The sequence below is a fragment of the Scylla paramamosain genome, chromosome 18 (assembly GCF_035594125.1).
Source record: "Scylla paramamosain isolate STU-SP2022 chromosome 18, ASM3559412v1, whole genome shotgun sequence".
In the NCBI taxonomy this organism is placed as follows: Eukaryota; Metazoa; Arthropoda; class Malacostraca; order Decapoda; family Portunidae; genus Scylla; species Scylla paramamosain.
Window position 1 is genome coordinate 18,987,372 of NC_087168.1, and position 24,778 is coordinate 19,012,149.

The 24,778-nt window shown below is 41.7% G+C and overlaps 1 protein-coding gene across 3 annotated transcripts in view; it reads right to left on the reverse strand.

The window, feature by feature from the left end:
* Window positions 1-513: 513 nt before the first annotated feature.
* LOC135109239 (thyroid receptor-interacting protein 6-like) overlaps window positions 514-24,778 on the reverse strand; it is a 38,402-nt gene continuing 14,137 nt past the window's right edge. For 2 of the 3 annotated variants that reach the window (XM_064020483.1, XM_064020484.1), the window contains exons 4-9: window positions 15,204-15,472; window positions 7,902-8,157; window positions 6,202-6,371; window positions 5,274-5,452; window positions 4,809-4,929; window positions 514-4,251 (exon numbers count right to left, since the gene is read on the reverse strand). In XM_064020483.1, the coding sequence (XP_063876553.1) occupies window positions 4,120-4,251; window positions 4,809-4,929; window positions 5,274-5,452; window positions 6,202-6,371; window positions 7,902-8,157; window positions 15,204-15,472 (1,127 nt within the window). In that variant the 3' untranslated portion in view covers window positions 514-4,119. The remainder of the gene's footprint in view (window positions 4,252-4,808; window positions 4,930-5,273; window positions 5,453-6,201; window positions 6,372-7,901; window positions 8,158-15,203; window positions 15,473-24,778) is intronic. The other variant, XM_064020485.1, reaches the window with a different exon arrangement.

The window sequence follows — 24,778 nt, forward strand, 5'->3', positions numbered from 1 at the left end:
CTATTTGCTCATTTTTCATTTTAATATTATTTATGTATAATTCTGATACTATAGTTATCAAGAAGCGCAAAAGCAACTTTGTAACGTCAATGACTGGAAATTTCTGTGCTTTGGATCCACATGTTATCTGACACTGGAAGCTCTCTTAACAACTTTCAGCCACTGACAGTGACACCGGCTCGAGATTCAGTGGTATGGAAAGCTTTGTGTGTTCTCTCTCTCTCTCTCTCTCTCTCTCTCCAAAAATCTTGCGTCCATTTCCAGCCTGACAAGATTTTACGGATACCATCCCATGAAACCAAGGCTTCATTCATCGGACCCAAGACTCACTATGTTTTGCACATTCCACATGCTGGAAGAGAGCTGGGAGAGATAAATAAAATTAATGGCTTAATAGTGGTCTCTTGAAAGTACATTTCTATAGAGGAAGCCATTTTTAGAACCGTAGAGTGGTTTCCAGCTCACCAGTGACATGTCACTTTATTAAGTTGGGTAGGTAAAATAAAAGATGAATTAAGTATATAGTTATATATAATCCTTGATTATTACAGTCTGTCATGCATTTAAAAAATTCTGGCTATTATAAATGTCCCTGGAGTTATCCTCCAAGCATCATAAACAAATATGTTCAATTGTCTACATATACTATACAGAAGTGTGACATGTGGGTGGTAGTGTAATGAGTGCCACCTGACCCTGGGTGCAGAGCAGCTCTTGGATGGCACTCTACTAGCCTCACCTTCAATACATACAAGAGTTCACCACAGCCTGACATAACCTCGACTAGACCCCTGCCTCACCCAGGGTCTGTGTGTGTGTGTGTGTGTGTGTGTGTGTGTGTGTGTGTGTGTGTGTGTGTGTGTGTGTGTGTGTGTGTGTGTGTGTGTGTGTGTGTGTGTGTGTGTGTGTGCATGGAATATATGCATTCTGTAATGGGCACACTGGGAACAGCCCAAAAACACATTACCAAACGTTGCAGAAATGATCTAAATGTCTATACATTGAAAACTTCACAAGAACAGTGAAATAATGTCTAAAAATAAACAGGCAAAAATGCAATTAAGTGCTATGAATCCGAAAAGAGGCGCGTCACAAAGTCTGTGAAGTTCAGCAACATATGGATTTCATCCAGTGACTGCAACAGCTGTTGCTGCACAAAGAACGAGTATGAAAACATGCAAACCTTGCAGGAATAAGAATAGAAAGAAGACACAACACTGACACACTAGTATCCATAATGGATATGAATGCTACTACATCCTATGGTAGAGTGTATTAGTTCAGAACCATAATCAGATATGCTTCACTCCCTGGTGTTTGACTGGTGAGAGTCTACTGCAATAAAAGCAGTAAGCTGCAACAATTCTCATCATCAATCACTGCATCATGTATATCATAATGGTATGAAAAACTGTCCTTTAGTCATACTGACAAAATCATACCCCAAGACAAATCAGACTCTTCCATGACTTTTTGCAAGCATTACGTTTGCAAGTATACAGTGTGGGACCATTTTACCATGAAAACTGAATATATGTAAGAGTTATTTTCTTTCCATTTCTGAAATATGGTAGCTATATCAAAAATTTACAAAAAATACAAGAGATAAATATCTATGAATCCTACAATCTCTTTTGATCATGAAGGAAGTCTAAGCTCCACAGAACATGCACACAAATCACCAAGGAAAAATCAATATTAAGATGTAATGATGGATTGTGAACAAAAATTATGACATCTTCCTGCCACAGGTTGGTTGGGAGAAGAAAGAGAGGGAAGGAAGAAGCAATAATGGAATATGAAAAATATGAGGGTGGCAGGAATTGGTATTCTCTCCCTTCCTAGAGGCCTAAAGGCTAAGATGTAAGGGAATGCTTGTGAATGGGAGTGTGTAAGTGGGCACCTTGCCTTAATTACCCTCTTTTATGAGGGGATGCTGGCCAGGTATACAGACAGACAGATTAGTAGCTGGTATTTGCAATATTCTTGATACACAGTAATCAGATAAATGATCCCATACTATGTCATGAAATTAAAATTTCTAGTCTAAAGCTAGGTAACAGATCAAGCACTTTTATATAATAAAAGTTCAGTCTCTTTTATAAGTATAATTTCTGAAATAACTCTCATCTCAAAACTGTGGCTGTACATTAAATGGAATTACTTCTAGTTTGGTCATCTTTAAAAATTATGCAAATATAATCATACCCCAGCTAAAAAGCCTTATTTAGTCAATGAATTTATGTCATATTATATCTGCAGAATCCTGCACTAATACTGAGATGTGAAAACTCAAACTACAGCTTCCAGCATTCAGCCTACCACCTGCCACCACCCTTGGCAGCTTGGTGTCTCTAGCTGCTCAAACTATTCAAGCACTTATTTGTCTAGTTATGACTATCATGGTGGGGAGAAGACACTATGTACAGAGTGAGAGACAGAAGACATTCTTACATCAGCTCAAAGCATTATGTGAGAAATTCACAAATGCAACATTAATATTCTCATTAAAGTATTTTCACTAATAAAGTTAGGTCATATTTTTTATACCAAGAAATGGCAACAACCACTGATGCTGTGATTCATAATTGCTTACAACATGAGACGCAATACTTCTTGAGTCCATCTCAAAATAAGGAATGATTATATGATAAAAAGTGTGAAACATAGAAAGGCATAGTTACATCACCAAGCAGGTCTGTGCAACTTATGAATGTTACTGAACATAATTTTCAGACATGACACCTCTTGGAAGCTCAAATATGCTAGTATGTGATGATTATGTAATACAGTATAAGCCCATTTATCCAGTCACTGATAGTGCACCAAGCCCAGTTGTTAGATTTTTGGGCATGGCCTGAGATGATCTAATGCATCCCGATACTCCAGCTTATCCTTAGGTGGTGAGTGAGTGAACATACGAGACAAAGGCATTCCCACCCAACCCAGTCATACAGCATCTGGGGATGGGTAGGTACCACTATGTCAGTACGACAAGTACCAGAAATTAAAGACAGTGGAACAGGGAGTACCAGCACCATTACTGACAGGAGGCCAGAGGAAGAAACCTGTATCAGCACCTGAAGAAGGCACAGGTGCAGGCAGTGGGGCAGCTGATAAACACTACAAGCTTCATGCATTGACAGAAAGCAATGTTAGCTTCTCTGAATGAAAAGAATATCTGTATTTTCCTTTTTAATGGAAAACAGTCAATGAACTACAACTGACTGCTTGTATTTGGCATTTCTGATTGTTCAGCACAAAGCTGGTTTCATACAAGATGAATGGACTTCACTGTAGTATCAGTAGCATCACTGCAGTGCACATATATTAAATGATTATGTACACACCAAAAAAATAACTTTAACACCAATCTCTATTACATCTCATAAAAAATTACTTATATTAAACTTTAGAAACCTTCACTATATAAATCATATATGGCAATTTCAGTGATAATGAGTAATATGAGCAACAGATACATACATACTTCCTAGGTCTCTGCAGCCAACAACCTTCAGTGGCCTCTGCTAATTTCCATATCCCATGAAAGATGCAACATATGTATCTCAGAAAAAAAAAAAATCAGTAAATGAACAAGAAAAAGCAATCCTATGATATACCGAAATAAGACAATGACGACAAAAAAAAAAAAAAAAAAAAAAAAAAAAAAAAGATAGTGACATACAAAAAAGAAATACATATAGCACTGTTGGATCTGTAGTGGCAGGATAGTCAAGACAGAGTAAAATCCACTTGGGTCTTGGTAACATGTTGGATTCATGTTACTGTGATCATCCTTCAAGCAAATCCAATACATAGCACCAATTGAATCTACATTTTCAGAACATGCATCTCCCTTATAATCCTTTCATTTTACTAAGGGCCAGAGAAACCATTTATTGCAACACTGGGTCAGGCTGCAGAGTGGTAAGTACAATCTTAAACAACTAGGCCATGAAGATTTTTAAAAGATGTGAACTTGGTTATGAGTGTTTCAAAGGAATGGATGACAAGGTGTTCTGAAGGGAATGCATGAAAGGGTGAGGTGGGGAAGAAGGTGATTAGAAAGTGATGAGATGTGGATACAGAAGATACACACACGCATTAGTGAGTGATTTAAAGGTCAGTGGTGACTTTGGAGGTGATGGCCTGAACCCGGCGAGCATTGCAGCTTTTACAGAGGACGTGACCATCAAGGGGGTAGCAGCCTCGGCCCTCAGCTTCAGAGGACAACACCAGTCCACAGTCCTGCAAGATGAGAAAAAGGTCAACACAAACAAAAAGGAGGATTAATATAATAAAAGTAAAAAGAAAAGAGCAATCTACAATCCTACACAAAGTGAAAAACAATACCACTCCACAGTCCAGCAAGATGAGGAAAAGGATAACAGAAATCAACAGCAGTGCACAATCAGGAAGTAAAAAAGTAAATGGACAGGAACAATCTACAATCCTACACAAAGGTGCGAGGAGAATGAGACACTGGTAAGAAGTAGTTTCAGAGAATAACACTAATCCACAGGCCTGCAAGATGAGAAAAGGATAAAACAGACCAGCAGTAGTGCATAATCAGAAAGAAGGATGAATATAATAAAAAAATAACCCTACCCAATGAGGAAGAGAGAATGACAATAATAAAAAGTAACTGTTAAGATGAAAATAACTCATAAATAGTGGAAAGCAACATGTAAGGAAAAGGAAGGAGATAATAGTAAAATACACTACATTTAATAGAATATAAGAATGTAAAAGCAATTCTTCACTCTTTGCTACCTCATGAAAAATGTCTGTGTGGCTGCTCTCACCTCACACTTGTAGCAGTTCACATGGAAGGAGCGATCCAGAGCCACCACCCTCACTGTCTCATCCTTGCCAGGCTCTGGCATGATGGGTTCCTTGCAGACTGTGCACCGAGGGGCAAATTTTCTGAAAAAGAGAGTTTCATTAATCAAAAACATCATTTTCATCCAATTTCCACATCAGCAAAGGTTTATGACAGTTCTAGCATGTGGAGAAACTTACATACTTAACTATCTAAGTAATTTATGAACTATTAATAACAGAATGATACCACATTCTCGAGGTAAATTTTTCCCTTTACATAAGAACACAAGAAAATAAGGGAAGCTGCAAGAAGCCATCAGGCCTACATATGGCAGTCCCTGTATGAAACATACCTACATATTTCTGCCTATCATCCTCAGGGACCTATTCCTGGAAACAGTAAAGCCCTATTCCTGGACACCACTAAACCTAAACAGGACACTCACTTATGGAAGTCGTCTATGCAATGGATTTGATTTGAAGCATCCACCGTGAAGGGGATCCCGTCGAGGGACTTGTTACACACCACACAAGTGAAGCACTGGGGGTGGTAGGGCTTGCCTGTGGCACGCAGGATGCGATCCAGGATGGGCTTTGTGCAAACACAGCATTTCTCCAGTGTGTTCTGCAATGCACAACAATCGTATGTCCATGGATGTCAGAAAATGTATAAATGGCATGCGATTATCTCAAGAATGAATTAAACCATTCTTGAAAACACTGATAAAAAGATTCACATTATGAGTTCCTTTACGATAATAGGCATTCAGAATAAATGGAGGAGAAACAATAGCCATGGTTTTAAAGGAGAATGATATTAATGAGCTATCAATTTAAGAGGCCACATAGGTCAAGAAAATACAACAAATACAGTAAACTACATGACCCTCTGGTAATGAAGCAGGAAAGTGAAGAGTTACACAGCCACCACTGGAATAAAGGCAGGATAATTTGAAACAGAGGCTGAGCAGTGATTGAGAGTTGTGTGTACTAAGTGGTAGAAGGCAGAATGTCTCAGTAAGCAATAACACTAGTGGCTGCTTACTGTTATGGAGACAAGTTGTATTTCATCTTATAAAATCTGAATATAAATATGAATGCAGATCTCTCTGGGTTAACCCTTTCACTACTAGTCAATATTTCACATAATCATCTACAACTTTTAAGACTTATTTTTGTGCTACAGTCTCTTAAATATATACTTCTAAAGCTTAGCAAAAAATTAACCCTATATTCTTTTCTTCCTTTATGTCCACTCAAACAATTCATTGCAGTGTACTTAATGTTAACAAATGATAACCATATCAGATATATGTTAAACTTTCAAAGTAATAACAGCAAGGCAGTCCACAATGAAAGCGGTGAAGGACTCACCAGATAGCAGTCTTCACAGTAGGGCTTGGAATCCAGAGCATAGAAAGGCTTCCCCTGCAGCTGGAGATGACACACAATGCACACAAAGCACTTAATGTGGTACACTTGCTCCATGGCGGTGCAGCCGGTGCCCTCCCCCACCACCTTCTCCCCGCAGCGTGTGCAGATGCCTAAAGGAGGAAGAGTAGGAAAGCGATGGAAAGTTGAAGCTAACAATGACATGCTAATTTCACTGCACAGAGCCACATTATGAGAAAAAAAAGAAAAAAAAAAGTTTTCAAGATGCTACTAAATCATTTGTCTTAAAACACAATACAAATTATACAAAATTTCTTAAGTCTTTTACACTTTTGAAAGAGAGAGCAATGGCAATTGTTTATGTGGAAGTAACAAAACTAAGCAGCTTAAGTATATATATATATATATATATATATATATATATATATATATATATATATATATATATATATATATATATATATATATATATATATATATATATATATATATATATATATATATATATGTTAATTTGCACTCATTACAAATCTACATTTTAAACTTCATGCAGCAATTCATTGTGGCATTAAGACTTATCAGGGACTAGTACAGTGCACAGGAACACTCAAAATATTACTCAGCTTCAAATATGCACACAATAGTGGAGGCTCAAAAAAAAATTATACACTAACACTAAATACAAATTTTAAAAGAAATTCACAAGCATATAAATATTTTAATGATTGATATATATACTTTTTATATCAATATTCTTCTACTTTTCATTATTCAACATCCTGTAAATTTGAAGGAAGATTTTCAATCACTTTTTTTTTTTTCCAGACCTTAGAAAAGTGAAAAATTTTGAATCTCAGAATTTTTATCTGATTATAGGAATGTGTTCCATACTTAAAGAGGAACCACTGGACATATGTCAAATGTTTTTTTTTAGTTCATAGGAGTGGTGCATAGATAATAACTGTATTTCACTTTTAAAAGAAATTAAAACACTTAAAAAACACACTCAAAATTTTTATCTGATACTAGAGATATATTCCTTACAAAAAGAAGAACCATTGTATATCTATAAAATATTCTTATGATTTTTTAAGAATGGTGTGTAGATATTAACTGAATTTCACTCTTAAATAAAAATCCTCATGCATTATGTTGATGTGCATAACTGCAACAAACCCAAACAATAGTGAACTACAAAGTTTGGTTTTGTAAGATTCTATCTAACTATTCATCTATCCACATGTTTGTGCTTCTAAGCTCCCATGAGTGTCTATGTTGGAGCTCTTTCCTTATTCATCCTTCAACCTTCTCTCTGCTTCAAGTACTGTATCATAACACTTTGTTTTCTCATTTCACAGGGATCTGTCCTCAAGAGTGCAGTGAAGCAGCAAACGCACTTCAGGCCCCCACTTGGCCCCTCAGCGATCACTTGTGACTTAATTGGTTCAAGTGGAGTTTGCTGGTCTGTGTTTGCTTTGTCAGTAAACATCTTTTCCTCTTCCCTTCCATCTGTTTCTAGTGCTTCACAACTTATACTTTCAACTTTTCCCTCTAATCCGAATTGAATTGTTCACTATAACTATAACAGCATTTTATTTAAATAAGCAAAAACTCACACACTAAAAAAAATATTAAAAATTAATCATAAATAACTACAAGAAAACAAAACTGGATGCACATACACGAATCATACGCACCAAAGAACTCTGGGTCATTGGTACTATCCATGGACTGCACAAGGAGAGAGGTCAGGGCATCCACCTCAGCTTCTTTCCCCACTTTGTCAGGGTTGAGTAGGGGCTGGTTGGAGGGTGCCGGGGCCAACCCTCTAGCCTGGGGGGAGGTGTATGGCCCATAGAGGCTGTAGCCCGACTTGTTCGACATCTGGCTGGAGGGTCGAGGAGTGATAGGCTCGTAGATAGACTCGTATGTGGAGCTCTGTGGTGAAGAGACAGGGAAAGTTAGTGAAGGTTGGTGTGTGACAAGAGATCTAACAAAGATAATCTGGCAGTCAGGTCTCTCCAAAACACTCCACACTAGCCTAGCAGGTGTCAGCAGGTCTCTGTGTGTAGGATACTAAAAAGCAGCTCCACGAAAGTTAACATTTAAGCCATGGAGAGAGGAGAAAAGAATGAAGGTCCTTGCTGTGAATGTGAATGGAATGCGAGATGGAAGTAAAAGATGCAGATTAGATAACTTAGGAATTTGAGAAAGGCACTTGCAAGGTTACAGAAAGCAAGAGTGTACTAGTAGGGATGAAAATGGTATATGGGAGGCCATACAAGAGGGTGATATGGATGGAGCTTAACAAGTCCATACAGGATAAGGAAAGATCTACACCTGACTCCCATGCACACTTAGGAAAGAGGGAAGGGAAAAGGATCAAGTTACATGAAATGCCTGTGGAGCTGTGAAAGGAATTAAAAAACAAGTGGTATAAGTGGTACTCAGGAAGCCATGACAAATAAGAGATAGGATATGAAAGGAGGAAAATTCTGCAGAGATAAAGAATATGATCCAGGTGAAGGAAAACTTTATCATGTTGTGAAAGAAATAATAACAGGATAAGAGATTATAAAAAAATAAAAGATTAAAGGTTAAATATGTGACTAAAAGAAGAAAAGCAACGGATTTACAAGTACAATACTGAGTGGAAGACTGACTATGAAAGATAAGTGATAGAAATACAATTATAAACCAATAAAATCTTACAGTAATTTTTCTTTGTGATCTGAAAAGAATGTAACTGAAAGATCAATACATTAATAAAAACTACACATAAAGTAAGAGAAGGATAAAAATCTGAGAGCAGCTACTGAGATACATGGAAAAGTGGCAGATTTACTAAACTATTGACTCAGAGAAGCATACAGAGATTCAAGCTATAATTTTACAGCAACAAGGACAAGAAAACAATGACATAGATACCTTGAGTGGACAAATACGAAGTGTAATAATGTAATAGGTTTTGAGCTGATAAAGAAGACAAGATGGCTTAGCTAAATACAAGTTAAATCAAAGATATATTAAGAAAACATGAAAGATGAGAATAAGGAATGAAACTTAAATGAATATATAAATAAATAAGGCTGCACATAAAGAAATACAAGTAGGGATTATTTAGTTAATAAAGAATGAAATCGAGAGTAGGAAATTAGGTAAGATCACATGCAAGGAGGCAGGTGTGTGTGTGTGAGGTGAGAATAAGGAATAAAATGTGGATTAAGAAAAGAAGGCAAACTCTACATCTAGGAAAAATACAAATAAGGACATAATTTCCATCATTATCACATGCACAACCTTGAATTTCCAAGGGAAGGAGGCATCACTGATGGAAATAGATGAATTGACAGGCAGAGAAGGTGAGAATAAGGAAGAAAAAAAAAGGGTATTAAGAGAACAAGGCAGACCAAGTACAGAGATACAAATAAGGAAATCATCTTTATCATCATCATCACCCACTTGAAGTTCTGAGAGAATGAGGCATCAGTGATGGAAATAGATGAGCTGACAGCCAGATGGAATGGAAAAACATGAACCTTCAGCTAATATGGCTGCTGGACCTGCATCACAGTGCAGGTTGAACCTTGTAAATGGCTTGGCGGGGCGTGGTGCTCAAATTTACCGCTGATGGACCTAATGGTTTGGTGAGTGTGTGAGGTAACTCACTGTATAAAAGGAAGGAGGCTTAAGATGCTCTATTTTCGGGATGAAGTGAAGGGTACTTTTGGGCTTAAAAATGTAATCTTGTTTTATGATCTGATATGAACTGAATTTAGCATGATGGTTTTGATAGGGATTAAATATAGAGACTAAAGGTTGAGATGCTGCATTTTAAGGTACAGTGAAGGATACTTTAGGATTCAGAAAGCTAATCTTGGTTTGATGTGAACTGAACTAAGTATGATGGTTTTGTATTAGCTTATATACAGAAACTAGGACTTAAGATGCTCTACTTCAGGGCAGAGTGAAAGGAACTTATGGGTTTGGAATGTGATTTTGTTGAACTAAGCACCAAAACTGTGCCTAAGACTGATGATTCTGAGGGAGAGGTAATCCAATGTAAACAGGGAGTAGGGCTCTATTTTAGGGTAGAATGAAGGGTACTTAAGAACTCAAAAACTAACCTTCTCTGAATAAACTGAACTTAGCATACAAATCCTATGTTCTTAAGTTTAATTTCATATATTACATTCATGAGTTCGTGAAAGCAACAATGAGGGTTAAGTGATTATGTACTGGTCTCATATTGCAACTAGTTCTTAATCATGAATCATTAATGCATAAAATAAAGAAAAGATAAGTGGAGAGTAGAAATGATGTGCCAAAGGGTCATGGCCTAGATAAACAGTCCCAGTTGACAATGAAGTGACAAATGCTTTCGTTTTTCAACTACTATATTCCTTAACCTTAAATGTGCATGATCAACACATAGATGAAAAAATGTTAAGTAAAGAAGGGAAACAAAATATGTGTCACCAAAGTCCCATGGCCTGAATAAACAAACCCAGTTGACAGAAAGTAAAGTCAATATTGCTTAACCATTAACACAGAAAAAAAAAATTACGCATGGAAAAGGGAAACAGAAAATGTGTCAAAGCAACATGACACCAATAAACAAACTGAATTGAAAGTAAAGTTAATATTCCTCTTATTTCCAACTACAATAATTCAAACTGAGAAACAGAAAAAATGACAAAGAGAAAAGAGAAACAGAATACACATCAAAACAACATGGCACAAATAAATAATCCCAGCTGGAGCAGATGGTCACCCCAAGAACAGCAGGGGGTGAAGGGGGCACTGGCTGACAAATTTGGTAGTGTATCCAAGCCAGGTGGGCAGGAGCAGGGCAGCAAGGTGGTGGCCCTCACTACACTCCACCACCATCACCACCATCACCATAATCACCACCTCTACTACTCCCTCCCTCTCTCTTAAATGTGTAAGTTTATATTTCTGGAGAAAATGCTGATATTAAGTAACAGTATGCAAATTAGTGAAGGAAACTGTGTCAGTCCAGGGAACACAAAGGAATATAAAGGTAGAACAAGCAGCAGCAGATGTGTTGGTCCTTACATGGCTGTTTGTGATCAGTCAAAATGAGATCACTTCCTTCCATGGTGTGTGTGTGTGTGTGTGTGTGTGTTGAGGCCAGATGGTAAAGGAAGTGACTGATAGGTTGGTAAAAACTAAGGAGGAGGAGGAGGAGGAGGAGAAAAATAGCAACAGCCGTAGCGATGATGTAACACCAGTAGTACTAGTAGCAGCAGCAGCAACAGCAGCAGCAATAGTAATTTTCCGTAGATTTAAGACAGTATCTTCCCTTCCTTTAACATTTCCAAACACAAATTAACCCTTAACAAGATGACGAAAAGGAACTGTTGAAACGGACAAAACACACACACACACACACAGTGCAAGGAGGCGGGCGGCGTGTCAGCGGTGGCGGTGGTGCCTGAGGTTTAGGTCGCCGCATCTCTGGTTGCACACGTTGCTTTCCCGCAGAATCTTCACATTTGCCTGCCACCTCCAACCCCCCCCCTAATGCGTCACTTGAGAACCAGCGGCGGCGAGGCGGCGGCGCGAGGCAGGTAGGCAGGCAGGCAGGCACGAGGCAAAGCGGCTCCCGATAATCTCCCTCATGACGCTACAGCTCAAATAAGCGACCTATAAACAGCGTGAGGATGCGTGGGTGTGGGCGTAGCGATCCCCCGCGACTACAAGGCTTTCTCACACGATGCCCCACGACTCCGCCGCCACCCGCGGCTCCGCTCCCTTTCTCTTCCCTGTCGTCTTATATGCATCACTCCCTACCGCCAAAATATTGAGATTCTCGTTACTTGTATCACTGTTTCCTGACTTGCCAAACCTGTTCACTTAGCCATGATGTGTAGCCTACAATCCACACAAAGCCTGTACTACACCCTGCAAAATTATGGCATCTCACACAGCCTGTACTACAACTTAACCTATACTAGTCTACATCCCGCAAAATAACGTCTCACAGTCTGTATTACTTAACACAGCCTACACATCAGCAAATGCAGCCTGAACGAAGCCTCACACAGCCTGCACTACATAACAGAGCAGGAACATTACACAGCCTGCACTATACTCTGAACAACCCGCACTACATACCCAGTAACCCCGACACAGTAAACACCATATCGCACTGAAGCCTGCACCACACACACACACACACACACACACACACACACACACACACACACAGTGCCTCACAGCCTCCTCACAACAGGTCTAACACAAGAGAGCGGCTTTCAGATATCCTTGGGAAGTGCAAGGAGAGAGGAGGACGCGGCGAGGCAGGCAGGCAATTCAAGTGAAGAGGGAATGCATGAAGTGATATACGGAACTTGGGAGAGGGAGTGAGAGGAGTGAGGGCAGCTAAGGTTGAAGCACCGAGCAGAGTTCACTCGTTCATTATCCTCCCAGTTGGACACCTGCTGCCCCGGGCCACCTTACCCCCACGCCCCACACCCGTCCACGGTACTCCACCACATCCCCGCCTCCACCACCACTTCTTCGCCCCTCCGGCACCGCGCCAATACCAGTCGGGATGCTGCTGAGGTGCAACTGGGTATGTGTTGGTGGGGAAAGAGAGACGCGTAAAGCACAAGCGAGGTGATGCCCTGAGCGGCGGAAGGCAGGCATGCAGGAAGGGCGTGGCTGAGGCTGCAAGGGTCAAGGGGCTAGCCTGTGTGAATTATCTTTTGTTTCTCTTGTTGCTACGACTACTGCCGCCGCCACGACTGCACTGATTCACCAGTATCTATCGCCCGCCCACGACAACACACACACACACACACACAGACACACACACACACACACATACACACACACGGTTGGTTGGTAGCACAGTAGCTTGTATTCAGTTTATCACCACCATCACTGTCATTATCACCGCCACCATATCATCACATCACCGCCACTGCTGCCACCAATTCCACGCTTACCATCATCACCGGCACCACGACACCCGGACACTCTCACCACCACGCCACCACCAGAACTGAACCACGTCACGGGCACACCACTACCACCACCACCGCCGCCACCCACCTGGTGCTGGCCGCGGCGGGACTCCGGAGGTGGAGCTGCGACACTCTTCGGCGCTACACTACAGGTGGTGCCCCGCCACATGGCCTGCCCTCCCCGCCCACCGCGCACTGCACCGCCGCCCATTGGCCTTGCACGCTGAGGTAACCGGTGACGCGCGCCCAGTCCCGCCCGCTGACTGGCCAGGGCTCGAGTGAAAGTGATGACGAATCTATGACGTTATGGTGCCCCGCGGAGGCGCCCGATTAGGATGACAACTTGGCTCCCGGCGTGTGAGGGGGGTGGAGGGGGGACAGGGCGAGGGTGAGTCAGGCTACGAGTGCCTTCCACCTCAGCGAACCCAACATACCCCTCAGTCCGGCCTGGAACCTCCGGGGCGGCAATGACGGGATGGTCAGGAGAGGGTACTCGGGGGTCGGTGTCCCCAACTTATCTCTAAACATAGCCATGCAGGGCCACCCTCTGCCCCAGACCAGCGAGCGTGCCAAGATGTCCTTATATGGCACCGCCCCGAGACCGTGCGTGGAGGAGGTGGTGGTGGTGGTGGTGGTGCACTTCGACCACCAAGCCCTCCCCTACCCTGCCCCAGCTCCGCCCTCAGCCACCGCCTTGCCTCAGGGTCTTGTGGGCCCTGTGGAAGAAGTTTGGAGGCTGACCGGAGGCTGCAGGCGTGAGTCTAGTACCTGCTGCCCTGCTCTCTACCTGGTCAGGTGTGCGGGCCTTCCCTCCGATACCCAAGCCCAAACCCCGGCCCTGCTCCGCCTCGCACCATTGCCTGCATCACGTCTTCCTCTCCATTTCATGTACCGCGATTCGACACAACCTGATCTGCCCGGTGACGACCTCCTCCTGCTTGAGTCCTTCCCCCGTTACGTAAATCTGTGCGGGAGGAAAGGAGGAGGGAACGGAACGCGTGCCCGAGTCAGCTGATGATGAACGAGGAACGGGATAAAGGGGGTGAGGGAGAGAGAGAGAAGCGAAGCAGTGATGTAACATGGAAGAGAGAGAGAGAGAGAGAGAGAGAGAGAGAGAGAGAGAGAGAGAGAGAGAGAGAGAGAGAGAGAGAGAGAGAGAGAGAGAGAGAGAGAGAGAGAAAGGGAATCATTACGTATTTAAATGGCCAGGGAAGTGTATTCTTGACCTGTGTGGCCAGTGAAGGTCAAGCAAGTTCACAGTTCCAGAGAGTATCATCCAGACTGAGCGAAAAAATGTGCAATCAGGGAAGTGAGCTGAGAGAGAGAGAGAGAGAGAGAGAGAGAGAGAGAGAGAGAGAGAGAGAGAGAGAGAGAGAGAGGAGGGGGGGCTGTGGTGATCCAAGGAGAACTGAAAGCAAAATATCATTCACCTCTCTGTCTCTCTCCTCTCTCTCTCTCTCTCTCTCCAGGCCGCCCCGTCACATGTAACCTTCCGGCGGGGTAAACATCTTGACCCAACCACCCGCTCGCTCGCCCGTCTGCCCCGCCGCCCGCTATCCTGCCTGCCGTCTGCCGCCTGCCTGGTCTGCATGCCACTGCCACTTCCCAACCGCTCACTCATGCCTCCCTCCCTCCCACCGGCTGGCTGTCTTCATGCCCCGCGAGCATTTGTGTCTCGCCAGCAGACCTCACTTGCGTCTTTGTCAATTTACACAGACACACTGACACACGACGCTCTTCACGGCCGTATTCTGAAACTCTACTGTCTGTTATACCTCGACTACTATCTTTATGTAATAGGCTCATGTAGTTAAAGTGGCACGGATCTTTAACGGTGTTCTTACGGTTCTAGCGACAGATTAACACGATTTTTACATTAATAGGAAGAGAGACACTCTTAAGAACCCGGCAAATCTCCCTTGTCGCCTTTGAAAATAGTCGTAATAAGAGGGCGAAGTATTTCTCAATATGGGTCTCACTCAGACTTACCGTATGGGAACCAGGGGCATACGTTCCGTAGTTAGACCCTGGCTGTTGCTGCTGCTGCTGTTGCTGTTGTGGCTGCTGCTGTTGCTGATGGGCGTGTGCTGCTCCATTATGGGCGTGAGTGGCGGCGGCGTTAGCGGAGGGGGCGGCACGACGTAGTTCAGAGTAGGAGGAGGAGACTGGTGAGGGCGGGGAGGGTGGCGGAGGGGCCTCGTCTGGGGGTGGCAGTGGGAAGTCCTCGTCAGGCCCGAAGGTGGCGTACTGGGAGAGTCCTGTGGGTAAAGAAGTGCGTGTGGTGAGTGCATTGAAAAGTGGTGAAGGAGGTGTGGTGGTGAGTCACGGTGGAATGTGTTCAGTGGGGTGGGGAAAGAAAAATGTGGTGGAGGTGGATGGGTGTGGAGGCGGTTGGGGAAGGGAAAAAAAGAAAAGAAAAAAAAGTGCGTGGTGGAGGTTGGGGGAAGAGGAGGAGGAGGAGGAAGAGTAAGCCATTAAGAGTTGGGGAAGGAGGGGAGGGGAGGTAAGGAGAGAATGTCAAACAGGGGTGATGGGGTGAGGCGGGCCAACTGGGACGAACGAACGAACACAGGCTGGCGGGCGGGCGTCCCTCCTCACACACACACACACACACACACACACACACACACGGGATGCCCATACATAGATAATAACCAATAATGATGCTCCGTGTGTGTGTGTGTGTGTGTGTGTGTGTGTGTGTGTTAAACATTTACCATCTCAATATTCATAACGCATCTTTGCTACTACTACTACTACTACTACTACAACTATACTAGCACAACTAAACTATCACAGCAACAACTACAACTACATCTTCATCACTTTCAAGACACGAGTACAGTACAAGATCCAGCAACACATGACTTAAAGATTGAACTCAGACTTATAGACAGAGCAGTGGGTCGCTATTGCACTGACTAGAATGAACGGACATAGGAAGACAGAGCACCTGAACACGTGTGGCTGGATTCGCGAGAGCTTACATGTGGGTACCTCAAGCACTCCCAGTCATGTTAAACAGCTGAGTTCTGAGGCGCCGCCCTAACTAGCCACGTGGTAGCCCAAAGATCTCCCCTGGCTGGCTGTTGGCACACTTCACCACTGACGGACGCTGGTGATATTTCAGAGTGCGAGCCGAGTAGCAACACACCACGCGTCTTTCTTTCTTCACTGCGCTTCACGTTATTGGTTTACAGTCTGCCGATGTCGGACGAATTCTTCTTTTAAGGCATACAGCTTCTTAGACAATATAATTTTCTTCTTTTATGTGTGTGGTAAATTCTCTTGTAATAGTTACGTATTGGAGATAAAATTAACCTTCCATTCTCTCGTTTCTCCCCAGTGTTGCCATGCAGATCATTCCTACACTACCATGAAGGTTAACGAAGGATGACCATAGCAGAGAAATGGTTAACTTTAGAGGCTGACTGATTGATTGATTAACTGACTGACTGATTAACTGCTTGTTTTAAAGGGATCATATCATAAGATAAAGTAAGGTTGCTTGCAATATGTTAAATTTGGCTAATGCAAGTAAGGTAAGGAAAGGCATGATAAGGAAAGGTTAAGTACGGTCAGGTAAGGTCAAATAAGATTTGATAAGATTAAATTAGGTTAGGTTAGGTAAGGCATTGAAAGGTAAGGTAAGGTAAGGTAAAGTAAGATAGTTAGATTAGATTAGATTATGTCATGTTAGGTATGGCATGACAAGATAAGGTATGGTTAGGTAAGGTAAGGTAAAATTAGGTTAGGTTAGGTTAACTTAGATTAAAGGATAAGCTAAGGTAAGATTATATTAGGTTACGTTACGCTATGTTATGTTAAGTAAAATAAGGCAGGGCAAGGCAGGGTTAGATTAGGTTAGTTTAAGGTACGTTATTAAAGCAAGGGAAGCTAAGTGAAGGTAAGGTAAGGTTACACAACTCTTCCTTGCGTTGCCTTGCCACTCTGACCTAACCATCTGCGTCACGCCCTGCTTAATCAAGGACACAAGGAAGGAACCTAAATAGCTTCCTTTCCGATTAAGGTTCCGAATACTTTAAGCCAGAATCGCAAGTTAAGTGGCCTCTAGCTACTTGCCATTTGTCCTACACCATTTTAGGACCGAGGTGACATCTGAGCGCTTCCCGTCGTAAGGCCTCGCGCCCTCCCACTGTCTGTCATTGTAAGAAGCTTGAAGGAAGGTGCGTCATGCTATTCTGGTTCTCCTTAAAGGTCTAGAGTGGCTGGAATATTTAACTGATCAGGATTTTCTTGGTATGTTTGTAGTGATGCTGCTGCTGTTGTTTCTGTTGGTGTTGCTACTACTACTACTACTACTGCTACTATTACTACTATTACTACTTCTACTACTACTACTACTACTACTTCGAGGTAGAACGAGAAGAAGAACAAGAACAAGAACACGAACAAGAACAAAAACAAAACGAACAAGAACAAGACCACCACCACCGCCACCGCCCCCACCACCAACAACAACAACAAACGATAATACCCTGCCTTGCTTTGCCTGAAACTCTAGCGCACTCCCAAACCGCACCAGTCATTTTTAGCAACCCTCCAGCTGAAACCAACATCCTTCCTCGCATCCCCCGCATCCCTTTCCTGAGAGAGAAAAAACATAAGGATATATTTGTTCAGGTTAGCCAAGATCCACGACCTTTCTGGTGACGCAATGCTACGTAAGTGTGACCTTGAGGGCGTTACTCCACCCTCACCTACTCACTCACACACTCTCACAGGTTCTCCCAACTAGGCCACGCACGCCCACAAGTACTATAGTATTACTTAGTCCAGCCTTTCCAGTACGTTTTCTCTGTTCGTTACATTACTTCCCTTCTTATAAAACTTTGTGTGTTTACGTTTATTTGTTTATTTATGCATGGTAATTCGTGTAACTGAAGAAGTGGAGTTTATTAAGGAACGTGTTTAGTCAGTTAGTTAGCTAGTTAGTTAGTTAAATTCGTAAGACTGAAGAAGTAGTGTTTATTACAGACACACTTCACATATTTAGTAAATTAGGTTAGTTAATTATTTAGTTTATTTTATCATGAATTCCTCCATTTTCAATTACGTTTTTCATTCGATAAATGCACGATGACTACGCAACAGAATCTTCATCCACAATAAACTTCCCACTTTAAAATTCTTACTTACATACTTTACAGCACAGGTGAGTGTAGGTAATTTACCACCAATATCACAACCATTATCGTGCATTCTTTGCATTACAATGTATGAAACTATAAGGCGAGTACAGTAAAAGATGAAAAAATAAATAAAATAAATAAATACGAATTAACTTGTTCTAATGTCATACTCTCATTTTCATCATTAACTTGCATTCTTAGTATTACAGTTTACTCTAAGTGTATGAAACTTAGTAAAAAATTAAAGAAATACATAATGATATTGTTTGCTGTACTAAGAGGATACATAACATTATCATTTATTAGCACTCTCAACATTATAATTTATTGTAAGTGTATGAAACTATATAGCGTGTCAAGAGAGAAAAATTCTTAAAAAAATACATAATTATATTGTTTGTTGTAATGCAAGGATTCATATCAGTATCGTTGTGAACACTGCCATAAAAGGATGCACCGCTGAGGAGGAGGAGGAGGTTCTGACTCATTACTACACAGAAACCTGATAGGAAAACTACTACTTGCCTGCTTATTTACGAGGCGTTGAAAGATAAACACACAAGGGAACATTACACTTAAAAAATACATAAGTGAATGAAGATAATGAAAATAATAAAAAATAAAACATATGAAAATGAAATATAAAGAAATTAAAAGTACTGCACGAGTGATTAAATACATTTATTAATACGTTCAGCGAATTCTTGTTACGCAATATTATATACCTCTGACAAAAAAAAAAGTTGAAAATTAATGAATAAATAAATAAATAAATAAATAACTACTTGTTTCCGTAGATAACTTTTAAGCAATATTACGTATAATAAAAAATACCAATAAAACATAAGTACTGTATGTGTAATAATCAATAACTTTTCTCCAACGTCCAGTCAATTTTTGATACGTAATCTTATACTTTTTTTCCTCATAGGGGCCGGGGACACTCGAGGGATGAATCGTGGAGGCAACCTTGAGAGTTCAGAGCATCGCGCCGTCACGTACACTCCAGTCCGCGTCCTGACGTGATGGTTTCTTCTTAGGATTATAATCATCTTATAGTTTTTAGCATTATACCTTTAAAAATACGATGACATGCGACCACAATTCTTACACCTAAGAAGATTAACGATGTTTTATTTACGTAAGTCATTTTTTTTATGTTATCTAACGGATTGCAGCTCTTACACATGACAGCTGTAATTGCTATACTGATGAATACTAATAATATGTTTCTTTAATACTTTTTCCTTGATATTTCACGTTTTTTTAAAGTTTCATTATTTCATAACACCAAAATTGCTGAAATAAAGAACACCAAGAACGACCAATAACTAACAATACGTAATAACTGACTTGTTCATTGTGTAACTGACTGACTGCTTGACAAACTGAGTAATTAACTGACTGACTTGCTAACTAAATGAATAATCAACCAATAACTGCAAATGGCCAATTAATAACTAACAAACTAACTGATTAACTTACTAATTAACCAACCAAACCAAACTACCTAACCTAACCAAACTACCAAGCCACTAAATAACAAACCAACAAAACCAACCTAACTCAACTTAGCCTAACCTAACCTAAGCCACCCAACCAATCACCACATCCACATCTAAACCCCCTCTAGCGGCAGAAACACGTAACCTAGCTTTGGATGGCCAGGGAATCTACGTAGGTGTCGCGGCTTGCGGTGGTGGTGGTGGTGGTGGTGGTGGTGGTGGTGTTGATGATGCGGATACCTCCAAGGCCGGGCACCTGATTCCTTGCACCTCCCCTGCTCTCTCTCTCTCTCTCTCTCTCTCTCTCTCTCTCTCTCTCTCTCTCTCTCTCTCTCTCTCTCTCTCTCTCTCGCTCCTCACGCCGACTGTTGATGCTACTAATGTTGATTCTGTCGCGTCCCTCTTCTCTTCCAGCGCAAACCAGATGCACACTTGTTCCGTCTCTCTCTCTCTCTCTCTCTCTCTCTCTCTCTCTCTCTCTCTCTCTCTCTCTCTCTCTCTCTCTCTCTCTCTCTCTCGTTATTTTCTGCTGTGTTCGTTTGTTATGTTTCTTTATGTTTGTACGAGATGTGTGTGTGTGTGTGTGTGTGTGTGTGTGTGTGTGTGTGTGTGTGTGTGTGTGTGTGTGTGTGTGTGTGTGTGTTAAACCTACATAATCCTGAGCTCCGGAAAATGCCTTAGAATGTGATTATAAATGTAGCAGTTTATAAAATGGCCTTTACTACTCGCGTGTTCAAAATATATAAACTCCAGAAAATAGCTTTTAAAATGTCCCCCCCAAAAAAAAATAAATAAATACATAAATAAAAGAATAAAAAAAAAAGTTCTATAAAATGGTTCTACAATAATAGCCTTTAAAAATGTACTACAAAAGGATTCTAGAAAATGCCCATTAAAAAATAACTGCTAAAAAAAAAAGGCTATAAATTCCACTATTCACTTAAGTTTGATATTCATGGTTCAGTTTAATGGACTTGATTGTGAAAGCGACTACGTGGGCTGTGTGTGTGTGTGTGTGTGTGTGTGTGTGTGTGTGTGTGTGTGTGTGTGTGTGTGTGTGTGTGTGTGTGTGTGTGTGTGTGTGTGTGTGTGTGTGTGTGTGTATGGACGTGTGGTGAAATTGCTGTATATTCATATGATTATCTAATGTAGGTATCATATAACTCCTATCTGTGGTTAATAAAGTATCCATCTGTCTATCTACCTATCTGTCCATCTACCTATCTATCTATCTATCTGTGTGTGTTCCCAGCCTCCCTTCCCTCCAAACCCTTCCTTTCATCCTCGCCCTCTGCTAACAACAACACACAAAACAACGGGGGCAGCTGCTGTATACAAGTGCGCGGGTGTCTCCTTTCACGTCCATACCTCCTACAACCTTGAGACGGAGTTACGCCAAGCAAACGAAAAACAAACACTGCCACTTATATGTAAAGTCAAAATGTAGATGCAGTTCCGAAGTTAGTGCTCTCAAACGCCTCCAAGCTTAACTTTAACTGATTGTAACAGGCTCTAGTGGAAGTTACTGGGGGCTGTTTCAAGGATATTTGTAGGACGCGTATTTTGCATCTTGAATGAGAAAATATTTGTGAGAACATGAGAGCAAAAGATTACCTTAACTGATTCTAACAAACTCTACGGAAAGTTACCGTTTTTTATGAGTTTGTATGATTCTAGTGGTGGTTTAACACGTGTTTTCCATTTTTAATGAGAAAACACTTATGAGAACATACGAACTTAAAACTTGAGAGATTAGAAGTCATCCCTGTTTTTTTTTTTTTTTTTATGATTCCTACTCAAGAGAACAAAGCTTTGGCAATATGAGACAAAGAATGAAAGAGAAAAATTTTTACATTAACTATTTTCAACAAACTCTAGAGGAAATAATTGGTAGTTTTCAAGAATGTATGATCTTAGCGGTACTTTAACACTTATTTTGCATCATTAGTAAGAAAACCACCCGCGAGAAGTCAAACTAATCAACGTAATGAGAGAACAAAGCTTCAGCAAGACGAGCCTAACAGAAAGAAAGAAAGCGAGAGAAGAAAACTGTGTAGGCGCGTATATACTAATACCCTCCCGTCCATCATCCCGCGTCCGCTGGGTGAGGGCAGAGCGTGGGTACTTATTACCTCTCCTGAACCGCCATTATCCAGCCAGGTGTGCATTACAACGATGTGCCCCTCCACCTTGAACTCCACATCACGACACACAGATCAGGAAGCGACCCAGGAACGAGGCGGAAGGTAAAGGAATACGCTTCTCGGATATCTAAAAGTACTGTACGTTTGTAGGAAGACATTGGTTCTCAAATAGACAGGTAGATGAATGGAATAGTAGTAATCACGTTATGTGTGCCGAGTCAATAAGGAGGTTTTAAAAGATAAGACAGGTTTATACATAAGCCAACTCTGCCAAGCTACGACCTGTAAGTAACCTAGTGAGTGAGTCAGCCCAGACAGCCAACCAACCAGTGAGTGAGTGAGTGAGTGAGTGAGTAAGTGAGCGAGCTAGTTATTCAGACAGCCAGCCACACAGCCAACCAACCAGCCAGCCAGCCAGCCAATCAGTCAAACAGTTAGTGAGGAGTGAAAGGCATCTAAACATTAGAGGTCAGTCAGGTCACACAGCATTTCAAGTGAGGAATATAATAATAAGCAAAGTAAGACGAGTAAAGTAAGAAGAATGGCACGATGACACACGGGAGGGATGACTGACAAACTGGCGCCACCACAACGAGGTCACACGGCGCCAGGTGACTGATGACTTATGCCCGACTGATGACTCGTATAGAGCAACATTCCTTCCACTGATTAGAATATAAAAAAAAAAAAATTCTACACTACAGTATAATACAATAGATATAATTACTGCAGTCTCATTCATATCCTTTCTTATTCTCAAGCCTTATTATTATTATTACAGCGGGAGGAACGGAAAGAAAACGGAGCAGGAACAGAAAGAAAACGAAGGTTCATTTGTGGTATGAGTCACCTATCATTTATAATATCTAAATGGGAGAGAGAGAGAGAGAGAGAGAGAGAGAGAGAGAGAGAGAGAGAGAGAGAGAGAGAGAGAGAGAGAGAGAGAGAGAGAGAGAGAGAGAGAGAGAGAGAGAGAGAGAGAGGGGGGGGACGAGAAGACTAAGGAGAAATGGAGGAGGGGAAATAAGAGGAGGACAGGAAGTAACAAAATAACCGGATGAATAAAAAAAAAAAAAAAAAAATTAAAAAAATATTGTAATCTTATCCTCTTCAGGCAGAGAGAGAGAGAGAGATAAGAAGTTAAAGAATGCTTAAAAAATCACGTAAGTGAAAAGATTCAAATGAAACTTCATCCCTTTCAGAGAGAGAGAGAGAGAGAGAGAGAGAGAGAGAGAGAGAGAGAGAGAGAGAGAGAGAGAGAGAGAGAGAGAGAGAGAGAGAGAGAGAGAGAGAGAGAGAGAGAGAGAGAGAGAGAGAGAGACGAAGATGAGCAAAAGGAGCAAAGGAAATAATCAAAATAACAGCATGAACAGAACAAAAAAACAAAAGAGATCACATCAACTAAGACTGCAGGTAAGGTGCAGAGACAAGACTGGCCAAGTACAGCAGGAGAGGAAGCCAGCCTGAGCTCACCTACATTCCTCTTGAGCTCTTTCTTTTGCAGCCACCGGTTAAGATGAGCCTCGGGGCCCACCAGGCTGCTCTCACGCTGCCTGTACGCTATCATCGAGGACACCACCACCACCGCCACCGCCACTACCAGCACCACCACTACCGGAGCTCACACCCCCACCACAGCCTACCTCGCTCCAACACTGGCAAGGCACAGCGCCACAGTTCCTCAGGCCAAGAGGGCGTTGCAGGGGGGCGCTGTTTAGGTACTATAGATGTTTGTTACTGGCGCTTCTTAGTACAATAGAATTCTGGCCGGTAGTACGAAACTCTCTCTCTCTCTCTCTCTCTCTCTCTCTCTCTCTCTCTCTCTCTCTCTCTCTCTCTCTCTCTGATGATTTTATACTTTTATTTTGTTCGTTACCTTCTCATCTCTTTAAAAATAAATATCGATGTTTGTTGTTTTAGTGACGTGTCTCTCTCTCTCTCTCTCTCTCTCTCTCTCTCTCTCTCTCTCTCTCTCTCTCTCTCTCTCTGGCTCCCGACCCTTAAAAACTCCTCTTCCGCACTCACAAATCCCTCACACACATCTCTTCCTTCCTGCCTCGCCGTCTCCTTCCTCCTTCCTCACTACACTCTTTCTTCACAACTGCAAACCACACATAGTTGTATTTAAGTTGGAAATCCCCCAGACAGCAACACATGGGCGCTAAAATACTACCACATTGTTCTTTATCGCTCTTCCCTTCCTCTCCTGCCCGCTTCCCGATTCCCACAACAAATCCTAGAGACCATAGCGAGAGGGGTGACCACAGATTACGACGGGTTGAGTGTAAGTAGTAAGACCATCACATGTAAACACAAAGAAAGAACAAATAGTAGTGGATTTCTTGTTTCTTAATTAAGATGTTTAAGGTAAGTTACACTGTTTAATCTATACTACTACTACTGCTACTACGGTTGTTAATTGAAGTTGAAGGATTTATGGAGAGAGACGAGAGAGAGAGAGAGGAGAGAGAGAGAGAGAGAGAGAGAGAGAGAGAGAGAGGAGAGAGAGAGAGAGAGAGAGAGAGAGAGAGAGAGAGAGAGAGAGAGATTCATAAAGTGGACGAGTGACAGAAAAAAACAGGAAATTAAGAAAAAAAAAGAACAGTAACACGTTTTAGCATTCTCTCTCTCTCTCTCTCTCTCTCTCTCTCTCTCTCTCTCTCTCTCTCTCTCTCTCTCTCTCTCTCTACATACCACATAATTTCCACGCCGTTACTTTAATTGTCTTGGTATGTGTTCCCTCCCTCCATTTATCTATTTCC